Below are 13,760 nucleotides of genomic sequence, written 5' to 3'. Positions count from 1 at the left end.
CAATTGGATATTGGATCTCTCGATAGGCAAAGGGGTAGTCTTATCTCAATAGCAAACAAGTTCAAATCATAATCTCTAAGTTTCTCATGCCAGAAATAGATCGATAACTGATTTGGAAACTAATCAATTTGGGCTAGGATAGTAAAACTGGTCTGGCTAGGAGCCAGGTCCCAAACTGGCTAGACGATTTTTGCGAGCTCAGCGCAGACAGCTAGCTGGCTTTATAGGGAAACCAGTTTGATCGGGTCTCCAAACTAGTCAGGTCGATTCTGTCGAGGCCGTGGCCAGGGTGGCCAGCCAGCGTGGCTTAGACAAATCGGCCTAAGAGTATCTTCAAAAGCCTTTCTAAATTTCACTCTTTAAATCATCATTTGAAGAATTATTGCATAAAATCGCTTTTTATATCTTTTCATTCTCCAAAAATCTCATATGCACTCTAGAGAGTTATTCTCGTCTTCTATATTCGGCTAATGAAAAATCCGAAATAGACAATAATTTTATTTGGATGACCATTTCGAGAAACCGTTAAAGAATAGTTTTTTTTAATAAAATCTCTATTTCTAGCATTTAGGAACAATATAGTCTCTCTTGAAGATGCTCTAACGGGCCACATTTCAACCCCTCACCAACTTGCAACAGATTATGGATCGATAAATGATCAAAATACCCATCAAACTTCCGGTTAAACCATCGGTGTTTGGTGTAACTCCTCCGGCTCTTCTATCGAAGTCAGAGCCGAAATCGTGCCAAACAAGCTCTAAATAGGAATGCAACGACCCAATCCCATGATCTAGTCTAAGATTGCTCAACAATACAATGGCAAATGCTCACAAAATCAGGTATCAAGAGTTCTCTTGAAATTTTTGTAACAGGATGACTAACTTTCTTTAAATTTGACCCATGCATTATTACATTACAACAGCACAACAGTTCAGTTCCTTTGGCAGCAGACGCCTCCTAGCTCTACTTCCATTGAACAAAACATTGTTACAGATATGGATATACTTATATATACAAATCGAACTGGATGATGAGTTGAGGCTTCACCGGTGCTGTCAGTCGACAAACAATCCAGGGTACACGAAAACCTACTTCATTTGCATGCCTGCACGCAGCATTCCTCCTACAAGTACCTCCTCACTACCCCCAGAGATCAGCTAACATTCAATTTCATGTATGCTGTGTATCACACGGGACAAAACCAGAAGATTCTCAACAAATGGGGTCCAAATCTCTAGCAAGGACTGATAGCGCTATCGATGCTGGCGATCACAAGCCTGGCAGGCTCTGGCAGATCTGGGGTTTGCATATGTGCACTGATCGCACGTCCAGATATTACTATCATCCCCACCTCGGCTTGAGCCGCCAGATTTGGAACTGGTGCTTGATGCCCTGTTCTTGCCACTCTTACTTTTACCACCAAGGCTCTTGGAAGTTGCACTTTTACTGCATGTGCCATGGCTAGTGGAAGGACCTACATCATTTAATCCAGTTTCCAGAGCCCGGACGAGATTTTCAAAATAATTGCGAGTCACACTGTAAAATTAAAGAAGATGTCAAATGGATATATATTAAAAAAAGGTCGTCTTTTTGAAGTTAGAGCCTTAGAGGTTGGTCAAGTCCTCACGGCAAAAAGGAAGCAAAGTAAAATCCACAGGAATACAACAAATCAGTTATTTTGTAATTTTGTTCATGTCATCAAAGCAAGCATAGATGACATGGAAAGAAGTAACATATACCTAGTTAATCCAGCCAACTTTGTACGGAAATCATTGAAGTCTTTCGAGGGACATTCTGCGTCAAGGTATATTTGAAGTTCTTTCTCTGCACACTGATGTAGCCGCTCCAAACCTGATTCTGCCTCACCTAGATAAAAGACACCAAGAATACGTGGGTTGACCCAAAACTCATTTGATCCAAAGCAAGGGGAGCATGATAAAGATGGGCCAGCCAACCGACCCACTTTTACCCATTGGTGCCATCACTTGCATCCTTAAACAAAGTCTATACATGTTTATTTATGAGAGCAAAACTCAAACCTTGCAGATATTCAAAGAACTGTCTTTTGGCATGCTCATGCTCTGGCAGGTAAAATCCATAGGCATAAGTCCACTTCAATACCCTTCTGCATTCGACAATCTGTACATTGACATTAAACTAGTCAAGATAAAGCAACAAGACTTGTGATAAACTAAACTTGGCTAATTAAAAATAATAATGAAGTAATACCTGTAACCATGCCTCTATAATGAACTTCAGCTGTGACTCAGGTTGACTTTGTATGTCACTTAACTTTTCAAGCTGAAGAAAGAAATGGACAAGTGGGTGTTAGTATAAGTTCTGGATAGGTTAAAGAGACAGCTACACTGTAAGGTTGTTTGAAAAGAAAAACATTAAGGTGTTCAACGTTCCAATTGTATATGTTTTTTCTTCAAGAAAAAAAATGTATATGGTTTTATCAGGTTCATGTGAATGGGGGAATAAGGAAAGAAGATAAACAATGGAAAGCATCGTATACCTTGTCATTCTGTAGGCTTTGAAGGTCCCCCAGTGCCTTTTGCCTCGACTGCGCCATGAACAAAACAGATGTTCAAGTAACTAGAAAAGGTATTCTAGCACAAAGTAGTGATATGAAAACTGCAATATCAACCAACAGTCCATGGTTTTTTTTCATCATAAAGGGTTTAGACAGACAAACCAAAATCTAAAAAAAAAAAACATCTAAATGCGCAACTCAGCTGCATTTTCTGCAAGGAAACTATTTAGCATCATTTTCTTTATTTCTCGACCAACAACATGAACATCTGACAAAAACCCTGGACACAGTAGTAATTCCAGCCAACAGGATGCTTGGCATGCATCAATTGTCACTCTGAACTCCATGCTAATGTAGATTTAAAGTTTCAGGTCACTTCTACCACTTCAATACTTACCGACTGATTGGCTGCCCATCGTTCATAATAATGTGTATATCTCTCAAGAGAGTTCTTTGCCATTTCTCTTCTCCTTTCAGATTCATCATACTGTAGACACAACAAACCAAAACATAAATAAATTGAGAAAATCTAGTACATGACACAAAATTTGCAGGTCAGACAAAAGATATTAGATTGGAAGCTTAGAATTCCTACCGCTCCTTCTTGCCTTGCTGACTCATAGCGGTTGCAAGCATAAAATCCACCAGTCCTCTCTCCATGCTCTGACCATGGACCAAGACATAGCCTGTAGTATGATAGCAGAACTATCATTTTTTTCATTTGCAAGCACTAATAAGAATAAATTGTATAAAGTAAGAATGCTTACCAGCAGAACTCAAATTTGCATGGTGGAGTGCATGTGATGTGCATGCATCCCTGATTTTTTTCAATAGGACGCTTGCATTTGGGACAAGGCTTTGAATTAGCCAGTATCCTGAAACCATGAATAGTTTCAAAGTCAATATTGGACACTTTTTTTCTCAAACACACAGAAGATTTGTGCATCGTTGCATTAAGAGAGAGGAAAGGCCACAATAGCTGAGTACAGTAACCTTACAGGACCTCAAACAACCACAGCAGCAACCTCACAAACTCGATCACACTTTTTTTCTCGATCACACAGGAGAACTTGCGCATCATTATATTAAGAAGAAAGGAGTCTAGCTGACTCGTTCAACCCCTATAGGGGCAAAGAAGTTGCAAAAAGAACTCACCAACAAAACGTTAAACACAACCAGCGACCACGAACAAACAAAACCTTAATCAAACTTGAACTAACTGAGGTTGACAGAAAATAAACTATACTTCTCAGGCCATGCAGCCATATTTTTCACAACACTAAGGGTCCGTTTGGATACACATGGCTAGTTACTAGTTGGGGCTAAAAATTAGCCCAAATTAGATGTGGTTGGCTAGCTAGTTAGCTAACAGCTAGTTGAAGACTTGGCTAAAAAATTAGCCAATCTATTAGCTCTTCTGTTTGGATGCACTAGAGCTAATTTTTAGCTAGCTAGAAATTAGCCCTTGTATTCAAACAAACCCTAAATAAATGGTGAACTAATCATTATGCCAGTTAAGAACACCAACTAAGCAACATTTTTTATGCATGGATCAACATACATCTAAATGTTGAACACAAAACAGAAAATCAATATAAGAAAAAAAAAGGTACAATAAAAGAATCCAAAGTCTGCAATTTAAAGGCCTGCTGGCACAAAACTATATGCAGCTCAGTTGTCTGCATGACCTTCCTTTGGGGCCACACCTGCGGCAAGCAGGTGCTCAAGGAGGTGTGCAAGGAGGAATTTGCAAATAGTGCCTGAACTCAATGTAGGATATTTTGCTGGGTGGTTGGACTAACCAAAGGGGGGATGACCAGAGGAGGGAGGGGGGGGGACATATTTAGGCCCCCTTTGGTTCACAGGGTGGGCAAAGGATTTTTGTAGGATTAGCTTTCCTAAGGAATATTTCCTTTCCTAGCCTTTGGTTGATATGAAAAATAAAGGAAGTTTTCCATAGGATTAGGATCCTATGACTCTATTCCATAGGAAACAAAACATTAGCTCGGACCTCATGGAATTTTTCCTGGAGGGAAGCAAAATGCGCGCCCGTGCTCTGTGCACGTTCCTTTTTTTTGGTTGGCAGCTTCTCGTGAGCCTTACGTGGGCTGGATTGGGTCATTCCAGAGGCAAACAACAAAAGCGAGTGACTTTGAATGAACAACCGGACAAGATTTAAAAAATGGAAGCATCTAGTCTCTGTGGTTCATTCGTGTGTTTCACCTGTGCTACTGCCAAAGGGCTTCATTTCAGCTTTCCTGTGTTTTGAATTTCCATAGGAACGGAGGGGTATGGGTATGGCATATGTATTCCTAAGGTTTTCCTATTCCTAAATATTTTCTATCCTGTGATCCAAAGGGGTCCTTAGTGTTTCTAGGACTATCCAAAGGAGAAACTCCAAACAGTCAGCATTATTAAAAAATCTTGTGCTTTATCCTTCTATACCAGTTCATATTCTCTGACTCGGCACTGTTCTTGAGGATCCACTTCGAAACAGTGGCACAGTCTACTGGACGATGCGCTTCCTCGGTGCACTGAAAAAAAGAATAAAATATATGGTCTGTTGATTATGCAAAAATAAACTAATCAGTTTGAGCACTCACATTCCAACAAAACCCATATGAACAGTTGCAATTAACATCATAGCTGCCACTGCCCATGACGAATTCCACTGCATATTCGCATCCAGGTGCAGGACACCATTTTGTCTGTTCCACACAGTCCAATTCAATTAACATGGATTCAAAACATGTCAAGTGTCAAACTCAAACTCAATGTTGGCTAAATATGGTAGTCGAACACAGTATTATATCTACCACTCAACATCATTTTAAGACTTTGAATTGACCTAGTACAAAGAACCCGATTGCTGTGAGCAAAAGAGAACACAGTGGTCAATTATTCAAAATGCATGGAAAATGTTTGACTTCCTTAATTTGAGAGAAGGGGAAGATGAAGACAGCAGTTCTCACAATTATTTACTCCAAAAAATAAATGAGCTCTATAGAATTGAGAAAATCTAATTATCAACTGCATAGCGTTTTATTGTTCATGGTACTGTCTACTGTGGTCAGTGCTAAAATCTATATGATATATCAATTCACCTTTCTATTATCTTCAATGTAAGATCTGCAAAGATATCGCCCATACTTTTCCTTATCCTCATCATCAGCCAGTGAATTTATCATATCTTGTCCAACAGCAGCAGCACAGGATGGATCAGGACACCTCAACATCAAGCATCCTGGACCATCACTTATAGCAGTGCTAATGTAACCTGTCAATACATTACTAAAATGTTAGTGACATAGTAAAATTCAAGGTGGAGTTCTTTAGAGCAAGTTGCTTCCATGAAATGATGAAGTAACAGCACAAAGATGTCCAAAAGTACAATAAAAAAACAAATGAGTAACAACCCACCACCATACTAAGACTTGTATAATAAACTGGTGCAAGCAAAGCCATTTATTATTAACACTCTTTTTTTGGTGCCTCTTTTTGGGTTTCATCTCTAGCCTAGGCTTTGCTGTTTGTTGTTTTTTATGTAAAGATCCAAACTTCCTCTTTTGTGCTTCAAAAAATTCTTATCTGACGATTCTTTACCCAAGTAGTCCATACCCAAACTGGATTACATTCACATGCACTATGGGCATGTAAGGGGAAAGTGCAGGCATGCAGCACATTAGTAGGCAATGAAATAAACCTGACACCAAGATCAGACAGTAATATAAGGGATTAACCTCTCAACTAGACAGAAAACATGACAGTGAAAATGGTTAAGTACTGGAGCCTAGTGAACTCAACAAATTTATTAAAACAACATGTAATAACTTTGGGTGGTATAATGAAGATGTAACTGAAGACAATAGCTGGATGTCACTTTCTTGTTTGAGCAAGCTTTGTAAGTATCTATGACATCAATTATAAAGTTATTTGCAAAAGCGAAGCAGAAATGACAATGCCAATAAGAACTGTAGCAGCAGAACAAAATATATGAACTAAATATGGGATCACTAACTATAATTAGTACCAGCCCAAATATAAGGCCGAAGGCGTGGTTGCTATGGACCTATTGCTTCATAGAATATGAAGAAGTGGAACTGATTTCACGAAAATAGGAATCCAAGGTCCCTTTGTATGCAGATAAATATTTCAAGCCCCAATTGACAAACCTCTCCAACATGTACCGCAGAAAGGATGACCACATGCAGCAGCACTCATGGACCCACGAGGGCAACTTTCGAAACATATTCCACATGTTACCTATTATGATATAAACAAATGCGTAAGCACCAAGGATTTAAGCATTGGGCTATTCAGGAGTATTAAGCATCCCAAATAACGTTCAGTAGAAAACAGTGGCAATACGCAAGTTAAAGGGCAGATGCACATGATGCATAACATGCACGAAACTCTGCTAATGCATGTGCTTCACAAACCTCCAACCACACAAGCATAGCAAACACTTTTTTCCCAACAACAGGAGTTGGTTGTTTTGCATACTGACATAAATTGTTGCTAAATTTAATGATTGTGCACTAAAAAATACACATGGATCAAATAATATGAGTGACTACAAGTCTACAAATGCAATACATGTGTCTGTATTTTATGCACTATAGTACTAATGTACTATACATACACAGACACTTTATTTCCATCATCCAATACCCATCCTACAAGTGCGGGTGAGGACATTGAAAGAAACTTACAAGTTTGAGGATAATAATACTGTATTCATCTCCAGCAGATCCCTACAGCTTTTATTTAGTACTACGACTATAGATTCGAATTAGGAGCTGGGATTCTATCTATCTATAGGACTAAATCTCAACTATAATTTGATCTATCAGTAACTGCAGAAATACGAGCAGATAATTAACCAACATTTCATAGGTAAAAGGTTAAAAAAATTACAAAACTGTTGGTAATGAGGGATCCCTAGTACTTCTCATGAATACAACTAACACAAGAACACACACACACACAATACAAAGACTACACAGAGAGTACATAGTACACCAAGATAAGCACCACTAGCTGCAAAGATATGAGAGATCATGCGGGCGTGCACACACGAAACACACACACAAGCCACCCGGAGGCCGAAGTGGTCCATTAATTCAAAAGATATCTAGCTACATGCAAGCTATTAAACTAAATGTGCGCTTCTACATGATGTCTCAGTTCTGTAGATACACTAGTGTGCATGCTTGCAACAAGATTAAAACTAACAGCGCCAAGAATAACTATACTAATCAGAGAGAGCAAACATGCTTAGGCAACTGGAAGAACAAGTGAAATTAATGAAGCATGAGAATACTTCTCTGTCATTTGGCATTTCATTATGCTTCTCTGGTAAACCAACAACCTTCCGAACACGCTCTTCATCAGCAAACCATTCGTCATGCACCTTACTAACACTCCTGTAGGGTGAATATTAGAGTAAGACACTGATATTAACAACACACAAAATGACAGATAAGCACCATGTGCCCTGAATCGATACATGAAAAAACAATGAAGTACCACCTTTAGAAGGAATATTTGATTTTATACAAGTGGAGCGCACTAAATGGGCTACAGCAGTATGACTTAAGCAAATGAACATGATCCTATAGCATAAACTGTAGATAAACCCTTATGCTTTACTTGCAAGAGCTCTAATTGTGATAGCCTATTGTCTAAAAATATTTAGGAAGGCAGCACAAAAAGCAAACTACAAGAGTAAGATTACAATCTTCTTGCAGGTGAGGACTATACCAGTTATAGTTGCGGAGAAGAACACATGCTTCTGGTTTGGAAATTGAAAGAACAGTTGAAACCCTATTTATGTCATCCTCTTGGCGCCGCTTTATATCAACTTCACTCAATATACTGTAATTTTGCTGGGGCACAAATAAGCAAACAAGTGTAAGAACAGCAGTCCATGAGGGTATATACTTATTTCAGTTTCAGCATGTTTTATTTTCTTGAACACAGAGGAGAGCTGGGCATTATTATATTAACAAAAAAAGCATGGCAGTTTCAGTATGTTCTCATAATTACCAGGACAGAGTTAAACATTAATGAATAGCAGCTTCTTGAACTACAATATTTTATTCCAAAGTGTCCTCCAAGTAAATTGAGATTGATAGGAAGTGATAGACTGATAGCGTTGGGAAGGAGACACGGAAACAAGTATAAGGCATAGAAGCTAATCAAGTTTAGAATTCTGCCTGTTAAAAGAATCTTGATGACAATGAAACCCTCATCCTGACACGAAGAAGTAATAACTAACTCAATGTCGATCTCAAGCACTCATGAATACCTCTATCATGTTTTTGGTTATCTGTAGCTAAGTAAATGAAAGTTCAGAACAGCATAATGTAGCTCAACAAAATAAATGCTTATCTGCTGTGTCCAACCACATCCAGGTCAATTTATAATTTACCATAAAAGAACGTTGTCCAAATGAAGTTGTAAAGAACAAGGATGCTGGACCAGTTCCAAATGCTGGAAATTTGCACGAATTTGGGCACCAAAGTATGGCCAAAATTTCTCTCACTGTTCATATGGCATCCAAAAGTACAAATTCTCATGCACTACATGTCACAGAGACGCAGACTGCATAGCATTGGCAGCTCACATACAGACATACCCCACATTTTGGCATTCATCAAGCAGGATGGAACTTGGCTTCTTTTATAGTGTCATGACTAGCGGCATGCCAAAAGATAAAGCTTAGCATTACTACTCCCTCCAAACTGATAGTGTGCAATAGCAAATGCGGCTATCATCATTTGTTCTACATAATTTTCAAGGAAAGTATTTAAGTGCCTATCACAATGTGGCTGCCTAGTGCCTGACATGTATTGTATGCATCAACAGAATTCTCAGCAACGCATTTTATTCAGGTATGCCTTAACTAGCATCACTGCCATATATATTTGTACAAGGGTAAATGCAAAGACCATTCTCTCGAGCCAGCAAGTTTCGTCTCAGTCTGTGCTAATAAACTACAGAAGCAATATTCTACAAGTGCAACGCCTAATAGACGTCCAATCAACCACCGCCTAGATTCACAACCCTGCAATTACGGCATTCACCGTATAGAAGCAGATCCACTCTCACACAGGCCACGCACCACCCAAGGCCTCGAGAAGGAGATCACCTGCTGTCTGTGGGAGAGGAGTTCCGCGGAGTCGTCGGAGTCGTGGTCCGCGAAGTCGTAGTCGGCGTCTCCGTCGTCGCTGGCGGCGAGACCAGCCTCCCCGCCGCTGTAGAAGTCGTCTTCGGCGGAATCGTTCGCGTCGTGCATGTCGTCCTCGGATTCCATTCCTGCGCCGCCCCCGCCGCTCGCCGCCGCGCGCCGGAACCCCAGGAGCAGCGCGGATCGGGCGGATCGGAGCGGCGCCCACCACGAGGAGGTAGCAATCGGGATAGGGTGGCGCGCGCGGATTGGAGGGTGGTGGACGTGGAGGCGGAGGCGGACGGGGGAGGGTGGGGGTGTGGAGGAAGGATTGGAATCGGGGAATGGGGAAGAAATGGATGGGCTGGGTTGGATTCGCTCGCTTGGTTGCAGAGAGGAAGCTAGGAACGAGAGCTTTCCTCTCTCTCTCTCTCTTACACCTTTTTCCTCTTACCTCTGTTTTTAGTCGTGTCTAGTTTCTCCCTCCGTTACTCCTTTTTACGTTTCTTACAGCTTTTGTTCCGTGTTTTTTAACTGTCTTTGCCATTTTTTAAAAAAACTATGTTTACATTTGTTCCGTTTAATTAAACTGTAAGTCATATCGTATGATATAAGTTCATGTTTCCCTTAACTCTAAGTTAGCATATTCCAACATCTTCTTGCCTTTTTTTTATGTTTCTTGTTGCTCTTCTTCATTTTTAGGCTTTTTTATGTTTTATTAATATTACTTTAATAAATAGTTAGAGATATAGGTATTATTGTAGAAAAATCGTCACTTAAAAAGAAGAAGATAGAGTCTTTATCGGTAGCTCAACGGGCGATAGGAACCTATTAGCGCCTAGATTGCCGATAGATGGTGTCCATCAACCTGGTTCATTTCCATGTCATTCTTATATAGGCTCTCCAATTACCAATAGATGGCTCGTATCATGGGAAGATGTCCTCTCCTCGTTGACCATCATACAAGGTACCTCGGTAGTATGCAGAAGGGTCATAACAATTTTCCTCGCAATATTTATTAGAGTTTTGAAGATACTAGTAGCGCTAGGGTCTCTCTTGCGGTAGTTGGATGATGCCAACACTTGTGACTTTATGATCTTGTACAAGTGTTTCATCTTTCTGCAAATTCAAAGTCCCTGGTGTGTGTCTATTCCATGTAATTTGCTTTAATAAATAGCAATAGAACCTTTAATTGTTGAAAAAGCTAAGTTATAGCGTTCATTTATATATGCTAATTAGTAAAATAATTAGTCGACATTATCTATTTGTGTGGTTAATCTTAAAAAGTCTACCTAGTAACATTTATTGATCCAGTCAAGTCTGACCTACAATATTTATTGCTAAGTTGTATCGTCAATTTTATTATCCGTACCCGTGCGTGGAAAACCAAATATTTACCATGTTGTTGTATGAGAAGCCACAGATGTTGATCATATTGTTCTTTATGTGAACTTGCTCAATTAACCACATGCATAAACAAGCTACAAAAGGACATTCACATCATCACTCCTATCTATCCAGTGCATTGCAGCAGATATCTCCTCCTCACCAATCTCACTTTTATTGAACAAGTCAACATGGAAGTCCAACTCGTTCAAGTGTTGAATTAGCATGAGCATCCAAAGTACTACTATGGCTAGTGAGCGATATTGAGCACATGGACTTTAAGGTTTTATATTATCTAACTCTAACTTTCCTTCCTCACTTTTAATTACAATAGGTGACATCTCTGTCTAAATATAATTTAGGTTTTGCAATTTCATTGAATGGGTCAATTTAGATATGCTTGTATGGCCATAACGATGTGAGCAGGAGGTGAAAACACACACAAAAGGCTAATATTGTATGAGAATGGATCAATAAACACAAAGTGCAACGGATTATGCATGCAGGTTGAGCAAGAGCACCATTTCGAGTCAAATTCATCCATTTTAAGGGGAAGAAAGATGAGCTAAAAAGGCGAGAGTAGTTAGGCGTACATGAGGCAACCATCAAGCGTTAAGAGTACGAGCTTCAAGCTCGTGAGGAAGCCCTCAAGTGCCAAGTTGACCGCGAAAAGAATGTTAGGGAACCATCTTTGAGCCAAGACAAAGGGGAAATACCCCTACTTTACTCAATATACTGATGTAATAGACCCAACAATTTAATTTCCTTAAAGCATGTTAGGTTTAGTCGCAGCACTATATACCTTAGTAATATAAAGTTCCATACATGCTAGTGCATGTCACGTTCTGTTTAATTCCCTAAGGTCTGTTAGGTTTAGTCGCGGGTCTCTATATTTAGTAAGATAGAGTTTTGTATATGTCATTGGAGGTTAGGCTATTTTAACTTCATTTAGATTCGTGGGTAGTATGATTAAGTTATGGGAAAAGTCTACTTAACCTCCTCAACTATTGGTGGTTGTCTACTTCATCCATTCATCTATAAAACTAGGTATTCCACCGCTTAAACTATTAAAAACCATCTAAATAACCCTCTAAGGTGATTTCACTAGATGATTGGAGTGATTACAAATCTCCTAGGGCTGCCACATAAGTTGGAAGCTCCACGGGCAACGCCTAGCCAGCTAGGGGCAAAGCCCCAAAAGTAACGAACACAAATTCAACCGACTTGACAAAGAAATCAAGTGCTCAAACTTGTTTTTGATATTTCTCTGACCAATAATCCTTCTCTCACTCAATCCCTTGCAAGATTTGAAGTTAGGAGCAAAGGGGATGGAAAGAGAGGAGATTTTAGGAGCTAGGTGCCTCGGATGGAGGTTTGGTCAAGTGATGGAGGCAAGAAAGACTAAGCGTTGATATTTAACCTAGAGAAAGACTTTGCCTAAGCGCTGAATCTAACCTAGAGAGTGCTCCAAATCTAAAAGTGTCAGACCTCGTGGTGCCGAAGCTAGCATGGAAAACTTGAACTATGACTACTCATAGATTTTCTGACGGTAGGTAATAGATTGATTTATAGAAGATCAATAAGAATCTCTTTGGAATGTGGTTTTTTTTCTATTTTAGTTTTTTTCATGAAAATGTGAAATTCATGTCTTTTAATGATGTCCTAAAGTTTTGAATACAAGTGATAGGATATTTTTCTCGACAAATATAGAATAGGTAGACGAGGACATGATAGACCACTAGTTAGGGTAAACATCTTCTCTTTCATTTCTCACAAATCCTATGGTTGCGTTTGGGTCCACATGGATTGCAGACACTACCTTCTTAAAAGTCGGATTCCTATAAGCTGAAAAAGCTGAAATGAGGCTGTTTAGATTCATAACTTCTAAAAGTTGGCTTATAGCACTATGCAAAGAAAATTATCAAAATGCCCTTACTTTTTGACCTTTTGTTTTGTTACTTTGATGTCTTCATTGCTGCTGTCTAGGCAAGGGTACACTTTTTAACATCCAAAAACTACAAGGTTGTATCAGGTTAGGTTATCTCCAAGTGATTAGCTTTTGGGTTAGCTAAATTTATTAAGTACTTTGTAAAAAAGATCACACAAAAAAGGCTAGGCTACTCCAACATACTCTCCAAAATTTGAAGTCTCCATGTTCATGAGTGCCACGTCGATAGAATTTCAATTTTTCGGATCAGAGAGGCTTTCAGCGCCGTGTACTACTTCTGCTAGTCTGGCTTTTGGCGCCGCCGCCAGTTAATGCTGCCGCTGGTGGCCGAACAAAGCACGCAGGGGCAGCCTATGTCCACCGGCCAGAAAGCATGCGAGGCCAGCCGTGGATACTGCGTCCAGCCTAGGGTCCGAGCTGCTCAGCGGTGTTTATGGTGCCAAGGGGCCGAGCTGCAAGATATGAAGACGATGGTGGGAAGACGCAAGGAAAAAAACGATCTTCGGCCTCGTGCTGGCGTGGGCTTGTGGTGGTGGCCGGAAGGCGTGTGCCATGTGCGTGAAACGGCTGGGCGGCCACTCGGATGCGAGCGATGATGACTCGCGAATTCTACCGAGCGAGAACGCCGGGACAGCGCGCGCGAAAGGAAAAAAGAATAAAAAACAGAATATGTTAGACCAGATTTGTTGTTCGTTTGGTTGATAAGTGACGACAGAAAG

The 13,760-nt window shown here is 40.0% G+C and overlaps 1 protein-coding gene across 1 annotated transcript; it reads right to left on the bottom strand.

Annotated features, from left to right (window-relative positions):
- Positions 825-10,165, bottom strand: LOC8060188 (probable E3 ubiquitin-protein ligase ARI8). The gene is made up of 15 exons (XM_002446669.2): positions 9,690-10,165; positions 8,300-8,424; positions 7,860-7,962; positions 6,709-6,799; positions 5,641-5,813; positions 5,140-5,244; positions 4,982-5,070; positions 3,304-3,411; positions 3,132-3,222; positions 2,934-3,023; positions 2,519-2,566; positions 2,230-2,301; positions 2,040-2,139; positions 1,740-1,866; positions 825-1,536 (listed from the first exon to the last, which is right to left on the bottom strand). Exons 1-15 carry the CDS (start codon positions 9,852-9,854, stop codon positions 1,254-1,256), a joined length of 1,770 nt encoding a protein of 589 aa, XP_002446714.1. The 5' UTR covers positions 9,855-10,165; the 3' UTR covers positions 825-1,253.

Source organism: Sorghum bicolor, chromosome 6 (genome assembly GCF_000003195.3).
Source record: "Sorghum bicolor cultivar BTx623 chromosome 6, Sorghum_bicolor_NCBIv3, whole genome shotgun sequence".
NCBI classification, from domain to species: domain Eukaryota; kingdom Viridiplantae; phylum Streptophyta; class Magnoliopsida; order Poales; family Poaceae; genus Sorghum; species Sorghum bicolor.
This window is presented reverse-complemented; position numbering and strand designations above follow the sequence as displayed.